Source organism: Schistosoma mansoni, chromosome 2, assembly GCF_000237925.1.
Source record: "Schistosoma mansoni strain Puerto Rico chromosome 2, complete genome".
Classification (NCBI taxonomy): Eukaryota; Metazoa; Platyhelminthes; class Trematoda; order Strigeidida; family Schistosomatidae; genus Schistosoma; species Schistosoma mansoni.
This window is the reverse complement of record NC_031496.1, coordinates 28572518-28590192: the sequence shown is the minus strand read 5'-3', so window position 1 is coordinate 28590192 and position 17675 is coordinate 28572518. Positions and strand designations below refer to the sequence as shown.

Below are 17675 nucleotides of genomic sequence, written 5' to 3'. Positions count from 1 at the left end.
GAAAAAAATAGAACAGTTTTCAAATTTTAAAAGAAAAAAAAACAAACAAACAAGCAACGCTTGTTATCTCTTACTTAGTTGTTATCCCACTCTCACAAATTGGTTAATAATGCATAAACTTTATTTGGATGAATAAATAGTTACGGTCATCAATGATAATACTAAAATTATTATTAATTGTAAATAGTGAATGAAATAAAAAAACAACAACAACAATGATTTGCATAACTGGTGACATACGTTTTTATATCATTCAATTGTTTTAAATGTTTAATTGTTGAAAATAATAATGAAATAATAACTAAATGAACAGAAAGGGGAATCTTTTGCAGATAATAAATTACTGTGACTTCAGTTGTATTATATCAATTTTCGTTGAAGTACCCGACTTTAAAATAGAAAGTTAATAGAGATGGATAGTGGCTAGCAGTGGAATCCAGGACGCGCGTTTCGTCCTATTTGAGACTCTTCAGCTAGATGTACCTGCATCTCAGAGTTGATGTTCACTCTGGGACTCAAACCCAGTACATTTCGCTTCAAACGCTATCGCGTTATCCACTCGGTCACTGAGTCCTGATAGCCACTTGCTTGTGCGATGGGGTGAAGTTTAAATTCATTTAGTATTGTTGGTTTGAATATTCCCATCGATGTGTTAGGACTGCAACTGGTCAGTGTCTAATTGGCATATGTGCATACTGTGCGTATTGCCTCGATACTATCCATCTCTGCTTACCATGCTTGTGAATTAAGGCTATATCGAGGCAATACGCACAGTATGCACATATTCCAATTAGAGACTGACCAGTTGCAGTCCTAACATATCGATGGGAAGATTCAAACAAACAGTACTAAATGAATTTAGAAAAATAATAGTTTGATCAAGTTAGAAGTGTTATGATTAGGGCTTTAATATAGAAATCATGCATACCTCCATATTGAGCACATTAACACCAGTGTTTTTTTTAATAATGATACACTAGTTACAGAGAAAAGAATCAAATAAATACTGTAGGTTGAACTAAGCACCCCAACTGTCATGAATTTACATGTATACATAAGTCATTTTATGAATTATAGGTGTTCAAATACTTAAACATGAATCGCATATTCAGAGACATTGTACTGTTGAATACACAATCGATTAATCTTGCTTTGTTCCTTTGTACTATTTAAACGTGGGTTAACTTAATTTGTTTATTTATTCTCTGAAGAATTGGCTTACACCGAGTTACGAAACGTCAGAAAATTTTAAAGCTTAATTTTTCCACTCATTGGGATATTAAAAATACATTATTTTTATTTATAATTGAACTAGATGTTCTGTATCAAAAACAAGAATAAATGTATTGATGAATCCACTGAAAAATAACTTATCCAAGAGATAAGTACGAAATATATAAATATCTAAGTCTGTAAATATTACATTAAATTGCGTCATACGTATTCCATGACATGCATAATTGGATTGAAGATGCCAAAAAATTGGGGCATTCAAAACAAAGAAAGAGGAAAACATAACGCGATATATTCGCACGCTTTCATTCTTATCAGTACAGCGTAACATTTTAGTCTTTGTACACAGTTCTGATTACATGCCTTATTTACTCGCACCTTGAAAGTTGAAGGTCCACGTATTTCGGAAAATATATGTAATCACAAATTTAGCAGTACAAAGAAATAAATAAACAAAAGAATGATCGATATTATTGTGATGAAGAAGTTAATCATATGTAACATACAAACATTGAAAAAGTAGGTGGCATTCATCACAGACTAGCTTGTTCAAATGGCAAAGCAATTATTACTACGGAGCATTGAACAGCCTTTCATCCTAGTATGAGATACCTTATTGATCGAATAATTTGATTCAATTGGGGATCAGACTCATAACCTTTACGTTTCAAGTGGGTCTCAATGGTACACCCAAATGATGTCAGTCTGCAATGAAAACCACCTACAATCAAACTAATCTACACAAAATTATTAACCAAAATATTCAAGAAATATTATTCAATAGAGTTGATTATCAAGAAAAATGATTTTGATAAATTGGTTATTGACTTCAGTTCTATATATTAGAGATAACATTTTAAAACTATTTTATCGTAATGATAACTCACGAATTGTGAAGTAAACCTTGTAATGTAAATAGCCCAGTACTTAAGAAATTAAGTTGAGACCGATGTACGTTAGTGATAACGTCTCGGAAACTTGTTGATTTGAGTTTGAGTTGACTAAGGAGCATCAGTTTCCTCAAGATTTTTCCAACTTACAGGGTTTCCTGTGGATTACCTAAAACTACTTAACATCAAAATCAGTAGTATTGAGTAACTTAGACCAGTGACCACAATGAAACTTGATCAATAGAACTCTACCACCACTATGGTCTAGGCAAACATGGCATCGGTTTCTACATAGTAATCAATCAACTAAGTCGACTTCGAGTTATATTTAATTCATTTGTAAAACAGAGTGATACTACATAGACTAACGAAAACGAATTAGGTAGATTTGGTGTTCGAATTTGCAAATTACTGGTTAAAAGCTATGTCAATAAATATATACCTTATTCCCCCATTGAGTTGTGAAAAGAAACATAAAACCTGTTAATTAGGGTTTAAAAAAAGCCTTAAACTATTCTGACTTACTTTAAAGACATATTCATTCAATATACAAATAATAATATGAAGTGAACTTACCAATTTTTCCCCTGATAATACTTCAAGCAGACGGATAAGAGTAGTTCCATCACCAATATCTTTGAAAAGATCATTGATATGAATTGGGTCAGGTAGCTAAATAAATTAAAAGAATTATATCATCATAAAATAGAAAATATTTAAACATTTTACATAAGGCAAGATAAATATTAAAGATCTTTTAGACAATAATACTGATTTCTATTACATAACACTTAGTGCTACAATTTCACACACAACTCAAATCAATATTCAATAGTACTAGATATAATTGATACCTTTTATTGTGGTAAATTGACTTATCCAGTGATTATAACTTAACATGATTTACTCAATTACTTTATTAAACAAGATTTCACTCAACATTATCAATGATTAAATGCATACAATTTATTCTTCTTTATATGTTTTCAGTAAGAAGTGTGATAAACTTCATAGTATCGCTCGCATCTCCCTGATGCTAAAGGGAGAGGTATCTGTGATGATGGAGAAGCTTTGTAGCTTAGGGAACAAAACTCAGCCAAGTATCAATTGGTTCATAAAATTTTAGAAAGACAATTATAGTTAGCAATATTCGATTTTATATAATTATTAACAAGGATCGAGTATCAATATGAATATCATGACTGAGACCCAGGTACATCCGGCTGACGAGTCCCTTAAAAAACAAAACGTAAGTCCTATACTCCACACCTAGACACAATCCATCTACTCTAAAAAAAACCTTGATTCTGTTACCAACTTTGTTTATGCGAATATGTCATCCCATAGATGTAAATACTGATAAGGCATACGTGGCAATAAGTTACAACGCCTGCCTAATACTTTCTAATTGCTAATGGTTTACTACTAGTATCGGGGAATTTGTGAGGAATGTAGGATTTCAAGAGTTTAAATCACGAACTGATCTTAGCTAGATCATCATTGAAGACCTGGAAGCAAACGATTACCGTTTCACCCTAATATGGAACTCCTCAGCAGCGCTCATTTGGGAAAAGAACTCAGGACCTTCAGTCACGCATGCGAATGGTTAACTTGTAGACCACTGACTCATGAGTTAATCTCAGTTCATATTGATGATCAACCAAATTGTACAAAAATAATTATTTCCAAATGATTCTTAAACTTGGTCGTTACAAAACCATTAATCATTACGTGGTCAAAAGTGTAGACAGTAACAGTAAAAAATGAGATGCCTCATGCTAACTTATCAGTATCTATTAATATCAACGAAAAGATAGTAACTGGTTTGGTTTTTCCTCACCCTGACTAAAAGTACATTGTATAATCTTAGTTATGTAATTATTCCATATAGTGTTTTTGTAAAGAACAGTAATCAGTCAGACATAATTATTTATTATTCAATTGATTCATAATCTCAACTATCAAAATTACTATAATATCCACGAAACCCCTTCTGATAATAATCAACATATGCTCACTAGTGACTGACACCATGAGGTATTTCTTGGAATTCTAGTGAGAATCAGTGACCAGTGGAGTTCAAACAGGTCTGCTGTGAGATAGTAACTCACTGAAGACAATGGTGGATAGTTGCTCAATGTTGTGGATTGGCTGATGTTAGACATTAACAACGTTGAATGCCGGCTCAGTGGTTCTAGATGTTAAGAGCTCGCGCGCGAAACTGATAGGTCCTGGGTTCGAATCTCTCGAGGCGGGATCGTGGATGAGCACTACTGAGGAATACCACAATAGGACGAAACGGACGTCCTGCGCTTCCAGGTTTTCCATGGTGGTTTAGCTTCAATTGATTCATGATCTCAACTATCAAAATTATTTAACTAAATTGTAAAATTCATATAATATCATTTCAAGTGCCTTTATTAATCAAATTTATTATTATGTGAACCGAAACACGGATTTTCTGTGCACAACTATTAGTTTTGTTTATATCGTATATATTGGTTAACCTCTACACATAAAATTTCTTGAAAAAATAAAGGTTTATCATCACGAATTCACAATACAATATTAGAGTTCAATCACTCTCTTTGTAGTAGGCCTCTTTTTGTGAGTTTTAAATTAGACTTTAGCTTAGAAAATCACTGAAAACTAAGAAACACTGAACAGAAGTTTTGTCCTAATATAGGACTCTTAAGACATAGGCAGCCACTTAACCTTGAAATCAACAAGTTTGACATCCGATGGTTTACATTCCTAACTTTAATCAATTCATGGAAGTGAGCAAACATTGGTGGGGAAACGTTCTACACCTAACATAGCTTTCTCGTTTGATCCATTCATTCACATATTAAACTTGCATGAACATGAAAAGTATTTACAAATATTTCTCAATAATGAATTAAATAACTTTATACACGTTACACATATTACTACATTGTTAAGCATTCTGTTTGCTGATTAGAATCGGTGAGTGCATGTGGAAGAATCAGAACATTCGAAATGAAATGAATTCATTTCACTACATAATGCATGCTGTTCGTGTTATACAAAGTTTGTCATGAGAACTAATTGGGTAAAACTCTACACTGTTAGAACCATTATTGTGAGTAACAGCCTTTAGGTACGCTTGACCACATGGAGTACGTTAGCGAAACAAGAAATTAAGTAAAGGAGACCAATTTATTTGTTTAATTTAAAATTACAGAGTTCTTTGGTAAAATGTGAAAACCATATAATAAATACTTCATTTGTCCTTTACATCCTTCATGATTCTTCCGACTCTTAATACCTTCAAGTTCGTTTTCTGTTTTCTTCAGTTCAATCTTCTCAAGCGTCTGCTGCCAGGCATTCCATTTCTGATTGGTGAGACATACTATTTTTGTCGACAGACATAGGTAACATACACCACAGTACTACTACAGCTGTTTGACCATATGTTGAAAATCTTCAGCGGAATGCACTAATAATCCCAAATACATAATCGAACTGAATACTACAGATTTTTGCAATGAACACGAAAGACAACTAGTAGATCAATATCTAATTTTCCAGACTTCCACGTTCAGCCAAACAAAAAGTCACTGTTTTATTCAACTCTTCTAGACTTCCATTGATTCTGTAGATGGCATCAATCCTGATGAGAACCACCTTTGATAATTCTCATAGAATTACTTGGTAATTTTTGTTTCAATTTTAATATGAGCTGTTTATATGATACATTTGTGATAACTGTATTACTTATGAGTAACTAGTTTCAAATGTATAATTTCCTCCTTGTATTTCATTGGTTGACTGTTAACTAACTGTTCTCTAATTAGTATACGGGGATTTGTGAAGATCCTAGACTTTTCACAGTTTAAACCACAAATTGATCTTAGCTAGACTACCATTGAAAACCTGGAAGCACTGAACAGCCATTTCGTCTTAACATGGGACTTCTCAGCAGTATGGATCTACGACCCTACAACTGGGAATTGAACCCAAGACTTTGAGTCTCCCATGCAAACGTCCAACCTCTAGACCACTGAGCCAGCATCCAGAAGCGTCAATGTCTAACTTCAATTAGTCCACGATGTTGCACGGCTACCTCCCAACGTTTTCTAATTAGTTGACACACTTTATCTGTGCAACCTTATTGAACTGGTCACTTTTGTGATTGTTTCTACTGACAGTTGACCGTTGTTGTAATTGAGTTTATCACAATTTTTGAAACCCCAGTTAAATATTATTTTCAGAAGAGGGGTTTTGTGGAGATTTCAGTATTTTTCAAAATTGAAATCATGAGTCAATTGAAGCTAAATCATCATGGAAAACCTAGAAGCACTGGACGGCCGTTTCGTCCTAACATGGGACTCAGCAGTGCGCATCCACGATCCCGTTCCGCGAGATTCGAACCCAGGACCTATCATTCTCGCGCGCGAGCACTGTTGTGAGATAGTAACTCACTGAAGACATGGTGAACGGTTGCTCAATTTCGTGGATTGGTTGAAGTTATACATTAACAACGTTGAATGCCGGCTCAGTGGTCTAAAGGTTAAGCGCTCACGCACAAGACACAGGTCCTGGGTTCGAATCTCTCGAGGTGGGATCGTGGATGCGCACTTCTGAGGAGTCCCGCAATACGACCAAACGGCCGTCCAGTGCTTTCAGGTTTTCCATGGTGGTTTAGCTTCAACTGACTCATGATTTCAACCATAAATATTATTTGTTGTAGAACCATTGGTGATTATTTTTATATATTTATTTCTAAACACTCTAAAAACCCAAAAAATGTTTGACTTTGATCGACCTCAAGAACGTTATTGCAATGAATCAAAATATATGCAATGCAACTAACACAACTGCGCGAGACCGAAGTTCTTGTGTTCGATCCCCGCGTGAGGGGTTAGCTGAGGAGTCCTAGACCAGGACGAAATCGTCGTTCAATGCTTCCAGGTTTTCAATGGTAGCCTAACTAAGACTGGTTTATGATTTCAACTGTGAAAATTACAGTATACCTTAATGTTACAGCAGTGTACATGTATCCTTATATTCTACATCCACTCGATAATTAGTTTCAATCAACTAGACTGGAGAAAAGTGACTTCAAAAAGTTTTGATTTAATGAAATAAAAAGCCTCGAAAATTCATAATAAGGATGTGTTTAAACATACCTTTTGCAAACATGCATTGACCCAATTAGTGAAAGTTTTCTTCTGTACACGTTGTTGTTCGTCTATGAATATGAATCAATATTGTACAATTAAAAAATAATCATTATACGATAATAGATAACGCTTCATAGTATAAATATATCATCTAGTTACAAAAATAATTACCCTCTTTGATGGATCAACATCACTTGTAGAGTCTCAGGTGATGTTAACAATGTGTTGGTGGTTGTCACTTTCTGAATTCTCACATTGTGAAAGGATACTTCCCTCCCTGAGGTGATTGAAAACGAAACTGTGTTAGTAGTGGTGAATGTCAACATGAAAGCATGACCTCAAAACCTACGAGACAATTACTTGCGGTCGATCACACATGGCCATCTTGTGAGTACTTATAAATGTGTAAGCTTCATACTTTCAAGACCTTGCCGCTGACGACGGGAACCCACATGAGAATATGAGGTGTGTTAATATTAGGGTAGACCACTTTAGCCTCTTCTGTTCGTTGTGAGGTAGCATTGCTGGAGATTTTGGTTGTCTGGGTAAGAAACCTTGATGCCATCACACCTTCAGTCATCAGTAGTACAACCTCGTCTACCAGTAATCTATGGGAACCATGAGAAAAGATTCCTTGATCACATTTCACGATTTCGCTTCAATTAGCAATTATGGTTAGTTATTGTATAAACCAAATATATAGGTATATTCCCAATCTTTCTTCAGAATAGATATCCAGTTAAACTTTTTTCGATAATATAAAATGTTCAGTAATTGACTGACCAATGACTAGATCACTTGAAGATTGTATCTGGGATTGAATAATCAAATGCATATTTGTTGCGAATACGATTATAAAGGGAATATCACAGAAATGAAAACCAGCTCTTATGCTAAACTTGAGAAGATAAGTAATGTCATTAATCGTCATCCAACCTTACCCCGAACTTTAAGGTTTTTGACGCAAATATTAAAACGATTTAGCTTAAATTATATGAAAGCAGCAGATATTGAACCAGAAACATTTTAGTAGATAAAATATTTATCAAGATGAAAATATACATTTGGTTTTCTTGATAAATAAATAAAGACAAGCATGACAATGCTTGCAAACTTACAACCATGAAGATTTGTAGCCTAAGAGAACTTCGAAAGTATTCTATTCTCTTAAATCGATGGTTTCATTCTCGGTAAAAACTATGCTATATTGACAACTTTGAGACTCTAAAGGTGATCTTTTTAAGTTTAATACAGCCACTAGTCATTCAGAATCCAGATAATATGAGTGAATAATTTTCGTATCAGTTAGGACACAATGCAGCTGGGACCTTGAGATATCTATCGAATATTCTTGACTACGGTCTTGATACAAACAAGTAGTTTCAGTGAGTAGTTAACGCTTCAGATATGGTGTTTTCTGAACTAGAGGGTTTAATTGTGTAGTTTCGTTGTTTTTCTTGACAGGATCATCAGCACACTTCAAGAAAATAATGAGTATAAGCATACTATACTGATGAATTAACCAGATTAAAAGTAGTGTCTTCCGTTTCCGTAAGAAACTCAAAAAGTTAAACTAATTTACTTTGATATCATGTTACATTAGTTGTGCAGTTGTACGACATAAATGTTTATCGACGTAAGCCGTTTTCAGAACCAAATACAGGTAGTTTTAACCTGGTTCTTAATATAGTACAAGCGTTTTAAAATTCACGATATCTCGAACAGACTTAATATGACCGTTGTTAACTATTTTTCAAACTGTTTGGATTGTTAGTTAGCGCAGTAGGATTTAGTGATATACAAAAGACTGGATCTATCTACAACTGCCTGTTACAGACAAATCCAGTGTAGTGCAGTCTGACATCCGGCATGGATACAAATATAATAAAAGTCAAGTCTTGAAATTAAATCTTTTATGAAAACTATACTCTAATACATAACAAAAACACACTAAATTGATGAAAAAGCGACCGAAAGAGCTGGAGCCTACAAATGATAGCTTCAACCCCATTTTGACTGTTCTCAATTACGCCACGCAGTGTTATTACCCATTTAATTTGTAGATTCGTAATTCCTCCATGATTATTGATTTCATTTTTGCAGTTTAGACGTCCGTCCGTACGAGTATATTTATTTATTTATTCGGACACATAAACATAGGTACAAGGGGGCACCAAATACATATGCGCCACACAATAACGATGAGGCCAGTAGCATTTATCATTGATTTTTGGGAGGGCTGTGATACTTCCCGGGTGTCCAAACCGAAGCACGTGATTTTCATAGGAGTTCACACCCGGAGCCTTTGACCTAAAAATATAATCTAAAAGTCAGTGAAGCAACGTTACGAGATGCAGTTTCATGGAAGCCGGTGATCAACAACTGTTTCATACACCAGTAGTTCAATCGGGATACTGGAGCCAATGTCTAACATTGGTTTGGAATCAAGGTTTTCCAACTCTCTTACTTGATACTCCATATCAACCAACTCGGTCAAGGTGCCGGACATTCGCTTTTAGTCCTTTCAATTTCATAAACAACACCCCCGCTACGAGAAGGCATTGAGTATGACTTCCCTGATAGTGACTGTATACGCGTGGTCATCTGAGAGCATTTCGAGTAGAAGAGCGAACTCTCCCCACCCTCGACCGTAACAGGGAATTCAGGGGCTTCTATGAGTCCATTCTTACACAAGATTTCAATATGTCACAATCGACATAACCTATTCTATAAACAGTCCAGGGTTTATATACCTGAGATTCGAACTTCTATTGGGACTAAACCATTTCGAAGGTTCAGATGTTTTATAGAAAGGGTTAATTCTTTGTTTTAGCATTTGTTGTAACCCCATAGAGAGTGTAATGTCTCATAATCGGCTATACTAGAAGTATAGACAGCAAATACAGTATCTAAAACATCGCCGTTTATTCAACATCAGAAAATTAATTTTCGACCCTTCGGGATGTTCACAAATACTTGTTTTCTTATTATAAACAATCTACTCAATACTTAATTCATTTAGAACTTTAATAGCGATAGTCAAAAAACATTCAGTTCTAACAAAGGTAATCTTGCTAAATTGAACCTAGGATGAATTATTCAAAATCGAATAACAAGTAAATAGGTTAACTAATGGAAATGAAAACATAACCAGGAAAAAGGTTAAGAAAGGATGATAAGCAGTTAATTTGCTACAATATACTGAGGGATGGGTGAATTTCACTTAAGAGAATGGATAATTTGTGTAACACGCCTATCTTCTTTAACCACAGAAAAATTGCCTGTACAATGTAGTTAGGACCAAAGTCTATTATGAGTCTTACTGCCAAGCTGCATATCCTTTCTACAAAAAAGATGAGTATTTTTTTTAGATTTAAATCCAATTTTATTCTAATCACCTAAGCATACAGTACGAAGGGGTCATTGGAGTTCTGAAAACATATTCCAAGATTACTCCAAAGAAAATGTAAAATTAAACATATACAAGTGAATGAAATTCTCTAAAAACAAATTAAATTAATTTCAATTGTGATAACCAAGATACTAGAGATTACCTTCAACATTATAAAATGTGTAGGTTGAAGAAACAATAAAAATAGTTTAATGGAATAAATATACTATTCTGTTTGTTTACAACGTTTACTATATATAGTTGCTTAGTTTATTGCCTTCGATGAGTAAGAAATTAACATAGTAATAATATAGTAATGAGTATTAGAATGACGATCATGCTATAACGTAAATCAAATCAAGTTGGAAAACAAAGATCTTTCAAAATAGGTTGATACATCCACTCAGTAGTCTGAAGTTCACGTAGATCACTGATTCGGAATCAGGATTCCCTAAATTTCCTGGATTGAACCTCTGTATCCACAAACTGACTTGAGGTGTCAAACATCGCTTCTCACCATTACATTTACTTAAGGGTACCTTAAAAAAGACAATGATTAAGACTTTCCTATAGAAGATCACAAACGTTCAAAGCTATTCAGGAGCCCTAAATATACATATATATATAATTTGACATTTTAAAAAAACTTACTGAGAACATTAGACTTAACATTATTTCCTGTTGGTTTCTGTTGAGAAACTTTTTTCATCCTCCCTAACAGAGAGGAGGACTGATCAATAAATAATCCTCTGAATTCAATTTCAAACAATTAAATACAAGTTTTATTGACATGATTAACATATAAATAATCCATGAATCCTAATAGGATGGAATAATTTGGAATGTTTAACTTGATGTTTATTACAATACTCATGAAGAAATGATCAAAATGACAAAATACTTTCAATATTCATCCTACTGAACCCCAATCCACATTGGGTAACTGTAATTTCATTGAGAATCTCAGAAGGAAAAGTAATAATAATAATAATCAGTCGGCAAATTTTTAAAAAAACTATACAAATAAATAAATTGAGGTAAAAGTAACGTATATTTATGAGGAAAATATAAAAAAATGCAGATGATGAAGGTTGTTTCTGTACCAATGAAATGTCAAGTTTAAATATGCATACCAGTTATTAAAGTGTATTGCTTTTTCCAAAAAAATTACTCCAATAGGCAAAAAGTAATAATAATTCTGATTGGTTATCTTTGATACATTAAAGATTTCATATTGAGAATTACCAATAGATGGATTATTTAAGAAATTTTCAAGTACATAAATTTACGAATTGAAAAAAACATAACCAACAGAATATAAATATAAGGAAAATGAGTCTGATATGTTTTGGATAAGAATTAACGCTTTATTCACGTGATTGGAGACAATTTGCAAGAAACTCTTCTTGATCGAGATCTCATAGTAACTGCCACTCGTCAGTAAATAATATCTACAGTTCTAAGAAAATTGAGTTCAAACCCAATATCACAGTTAGGGATGTTACCATTGAGCTATTCAGGCCATGACTGACAGCTTGAACGATAAACATTTGCAGTATTTGATCACTGGTCAATGACTAATGTTATAATCGTCCTTATAGTGTTGATCGATGTGTAGTTAATTAAACAATTAGCTACACTATAACCTGATTGACAAGATGTTACGTTCTGAGAACGTACGATCCAGCTACAATTACACTGGCTTGTTACACCCTCGTCCAGTCTTTTATGCACATCAAAAGAATGAGAAATGACTAGGAAACTGTTAGTGGCAAACCCAATCAAAGTGTACACAAGCGAGAGGTGTATATGTACCTATCATTCTGACTCAGACGAGAACAAATAAGCTGAGATCTTAACTAGGTGCACAGTTTGCATCCTACAGTATCATGTTTTATTTGTAATCTCCCACCCTACAGGTTGATCCGAGATAGCATATGGGCATAGGCAAGTGATGTCTAGACTCGTCCAGCTGACGAAAGAATTCTATCAAGAATTTATTGGCTTCAACCTCGACAATCTTAAGTAGAAGGTTAGAATTTTATATTTGCGTCCTCATAAACTGTAAGACTTCACACTGCCCCCGAATTCCCTGTTACGGTCGAGAGTGAAGAGAGTCAGATCTCCCTCTCGAAATGCTCTCACATAGCCAAGCGCATACAGTTACTACCAGGGAAATCGTACTCAATGCCTTCTCGCAATGGGGGTGTTGTTCACGAAATTGAAAGGACGAAAAGCGAATGTCCAGCACCTTGACCGAGTTGGTTGATATGGAGGATTCACCTAAGAGAGTTGGAAAACTCTGATTCCAAACCAATGTTGCACATGGGCTCCAAGATCCTGAGTGAACTGCTGGTGTATGAACCTATTGTTTGTTTCCGGCTTCCATAGGACTGTACCTCCTAGCGGTGCTCCACTGCTTTGTGGATTAGACCTTTAGGTCGAAGGCTCCGGGCGCGGCCCCTTATGAAAACCACGTGCTTCGGTTTGGACAGCCGGACAGTATTCCAGCCCTCACAAAAATGAAATGATTTATGTGGCGCATATGTATTTGGTGCCCCATGTACCAATGTTTGTGCTTAAATAAATAAATAAGAGTTCACGCTGAATAATATCCATTTGCGATGTAAAAACTGTTGTGACCTGAGTTTAAAATAAACGGTCGTCTTAAAGAGCTATGAAACTGGATGCCGCACTTCATAGTACGTAGATGACTAAAGCATACACAATGTCCTGGTCATCCGGAGATTGCAGAAAAGATACTTTGTAAGAACGTATGGACATGTCCTTAAACAACAGGTAATTTGATTTTAAACAAAAAGGACTGACAAAAAATTGTGATAACCTCACTAGTCACGTAAGACTATTGTATTTTCTTATTTCGAAAAGACATCCATAATCGCTAACATTCAGACTGGCGATACGGCAGTGCGATTCAAAGTTATTTTAGAGATAATACATATAGTTTCTCCATTAAAGACTTTACCATACCTTTTGCATGTTCTAGCACAGCTGGTGATAAGTCTAATTTAATGTAATTCCGTAAGCAAGTACAGATTATGTTAGACTTTGAGCCATGATTTGTATGAGAACTAATGATACTGACCGACTGTTAGAATATTTATGAATAGGAGTTTGGACCTAAAACCTAAAGCTTGGAAAACTAATATTATGAGCAATAATCCATTGAGCCGTGCCGAAAAATGTTGAAAGGTACAGTGGTTAGTTTGTTGAAAGGTTCTTGCTGAAAGGACAACAATGTATACACAAAGTAATTTGGTGAACATTCAATCAACGAAAAATATCAACTGAGTTCTCTTTTTAATTCATATACATTGAAGTAGGTATAAACTGGAAGATTTGCAATGTCTAGTACAACGTTTGAGATTGTTAACTGTAGTCATTGATTAATAGTTTAAGTGTTATGTAGAAGTATAAGTTTTCTAGATGAGAAAGCATCAGAGATATTAATAACTATTGATTGAGGAAATTGGATGACAAAACTCAAATATGACCAGTAGTGTAAACATTCTTTATGTTTCAGTAGTGTTGAGTAGTTTGATATTTTGGACGTAGTTACTCCTTGTTTCACTTAGTATCTTCTATTTATAATTTAAAATATTTTACTCTTTCCTCAAAACTTCGAGATAAGTACGTTAACAGACATAAATATGAGTATACCATAGTTAATCTAACAGTACAGGCAATTTATCAAACGTGAACGAACTACTCACCATGATAACGTTTGATGGACGTCAACATTGGTAGGAAGTTAAAGTAAAGCCACAGCACCAAACGCTCGACGTGCCGGCAAACCGGTTGTCGTTATAATTACGAGTGCTCTGTTTAACCATGTTGATCTGTTGACCTTCAAACCGCAAACGATGCGACCAATCAGCTAATGGCAAAGTATTTTCTACCGTTGCTTGTCCTACATTCGCAAGATGAAAAGTAAGTGCCTTTTTCTCATTGAATTTCCACATCTGGATGAGTCATATATGTACGTAAGTAGACGAACCAATCAAATAGTAACGATCATTAGCTATGACATGTGAGTCATTTAGATGTCCTTAATTAGGGACACGTTAGTTATCTGCGTGCCATTAACATGGTACGCTTTAAGATCAAGAATGATTCATAGGCAGTGTATACGAGACAACAAAAAAGTTATTTTGCATCACTGTTTTCTAGCCATTGTCTAGGCGCAAATCGTGTTTGCAAAGGATGAATAAATCACCTTTCAAAGGGCTAACGCTTATTTTCGTTTCAGCCATCAGACTACATGTGTTGTCTTTCTTTGCATTTCAGCCGTAGTAATCTCCTTTCTTTTTGAACAACTCAATTGTGACAACCAATTATCCCAACGAATAAAGAGAAAAATCTAACCAAATGTTAAAATCCTTTTTAGCTGAAGTTAACCGCACGGTTTTTTAATGTTCAAGTGTATTGTATCCAAGATCTTCGGACATATATTTGTTTATTTAATGAGCGACTGGTGCATAATTTCCACTGAAGATTTCATTTCAAACCCTATCTTTTATTGCATTTTTCTTTGTTCGGCATGTTGAACTACTCTACACCAACATGTTCATAGCAGACAGTTGGGGATACCTCCAGACGTTTGAAATGGAGTCCCTTATGTAGATTGCTCCCTCAATATACAGGACTCACTCACTAAATAAACGGGAAAGTGAACAAAAGTGCCGGATACAACACACTTATTAAACTTCTAAACGTTGCGGACAACCTCACCCCTAGGGTATATTAATATTTAACACAGACCGACCTAACTTTCCTCATTAGGTCGCTTCTCTTTCTTTATTCGTTAAGATTATTGTTCGTCACCGATGAGTTGCTATGACACAGTAAACAAAAGACACAAATATTCCTACATCAAATGGAGCATCAAACAAGTGTCAGTCTTACTAATGACCTGAAAACTAAGATAGTAGGCCATTTGTGGCCCATTGATCTGACTCCAATTTGAAAGAACGAACAGATATCACATAAATATAGATCTTCCATTTAACTCCGTATATTAATTAGGCTAACCCTGTTTGTGTGATGGCGGTAATAAAAAACCAAATACGAGTTGCGTTGGGTGAATTTATTTCAAGCACTTGTTTTTCCAGACGGACATTCAGAATGAAAAGCGGGAAAGTGAGGTGAAGAAGGCAACTTGCTAACTCGTTTTGGTACAGCGTGATTTGATACTTATGGTCAGACAAAAATAAGCCAAAAATATATGATGAAATAAAGTAAACGATACACACATATACGTGAGTAATCGAAAAGGTCCGAATGTGACTTAAGAAGAATGAATAAATCGGTCTGTCCGTCAGCTAGAATAACCTATTTGGGTTTGACATAGCACCAGACACAACAGGCTTTTAGGCTATTCCAATAGTATTGTGCGAATTTTCGATATTCACAGACCGTTACTTCATTATAGCAAAGAAGTAACATTATTTTCAAAAACTTGAGCTGAAAAAATTCTATGAGGAGAAAATATTATTTCTGCACTTCTGGACAAAGGTAAAAAGTTTTAAACAGAGTTGGATGGATGGCAAGTTTCAGCCCATTTGGTGCTCATCATTTGGGTGTATCTGTACTCAGGATTTATGCTTATACTAAGACCTAAACCCAGTACTTTTCTCTTCAAACGCTCAATTCATTATTCATTGAGCTATTAAACCCAGATAGCTACTGGCTCTTATGACACACGTCTTGTATTCCAATGCCAGCCACTATCCAACTCTGTCTAATAACTCTTCCTACTTAGTGGCAATATCGTAGCAATCCTCGGACGAAGCACATATACCAAAAGAGACTGGTCAATTACATATCTCAAAGTCAATCCAATGGATCTACACAACCCTTACAAGTGAACTGAAGATAGAAAATGGATTTAACTCTTTGTACATTTCCTGTCAATCTGTAATAACTATAAAAATACCAAAAGATTGAATTGTAAACATTAAGAAATATTATGAAACATGTATGTTTTAAGCAAATACAATCAAATCAGTGAATGATAGCCGTAGGTAACACCTGTTTTTTAAAAAAATAAAAGTTTCCTGTTTGGCATAGAATAAACGTAATAAATCTCAGTGAAATATTTGTTACTATGACTATATGTGAGTAAGGCAAATACAAATTCACTCGAATTAGGTGGAAACTGGTTCTAATCGATTGATCATATTCAAGTATGTTTAAATCACATTGATGACAAATAATCAAATAGTATTAAAAACAAAGAGCTCAGTTAGTTCAATAAAATATTGTTCAAGGTACACTTTGGATAAAGTAAAGTAACACTAAACTTGGAGAAATCATGCTTGACTCAGATGTTAACCAAAAATACCAATAAAGAAACAACTTTCCTACCAAAAAAATAAACACTAGAAAAATTCAATAAATTAAGTAGTTAACTTGTACAAATATTCGTCAAGGTTAGAACGAATAGTTTGACAAAAATTGGGCGCCGAGTAAAGAGAAGTCGTTATATGTGAAAAATTACATTTGAAATAGTCTAAGTGATTGAAATATAAATAATTCCAACGTTTCGTCCAGCTAACTTGTCTGGACTTCTTCAGGGAAATAATCAAAATCATCAAAGAAATATATAGTGTTTTTTAACAATCATATCAAAATCTCTACTACTTTTTAATCCAATCATATTTGGATGTCGAATTTTTGTAAACAGGATAATATGAGTCAGTTGAATGAGAATCAAGTGAAAAGTTCAACGATGTGAATTAAAGGAGACTGGATAAATTGTGTGTATGTATATATGTATGTGTAAGATGAGTTATTAATGAATGATATTCAGTGTTGATATGTTTCTATGTGAAGTAAAAATAAGAATAAAAGTGAAAATTGAAGGTTGAAAAGTTGTTTTTGAATCATCGAATGTCAAGTAAAAATGAGAATCATCAAGTACATAATTGTAATGCTAAACATAACTCATATTGATTTCAGTCATAATAACGATTCATGTGAAATAAACAGGTT

General features: G+C 34.4%; 1 protein-coding gene across 1 annotated transcript in view; it reads right to left on the bottom strand.

Moving 5' to 3' along the window:
* The window catches only part of Smp_143620 (hypothetical protein), a gene marked incomplete at both ends in the record, with an annotated part of 67976 nt that overhangs the window by 44853 nt on the left and 5448 nt on the right, over nucleotides 1–17675 (bottom strand). Inside the window, 2 exons of the mRNA XM_018796294.1 lie at nucleotides 2700–2795; nucleotides 7277–7338. Of these exons, the coding sequence (XP_018650521.1) occupies nucleotides 2700–2795; nucleotides 7277–7338 (158 nt within the window). The remainder of the gene's footprint in view (nucleotides 1–2699; nucleotides 2796–7276; nucleotides 7339–17675) is intronic.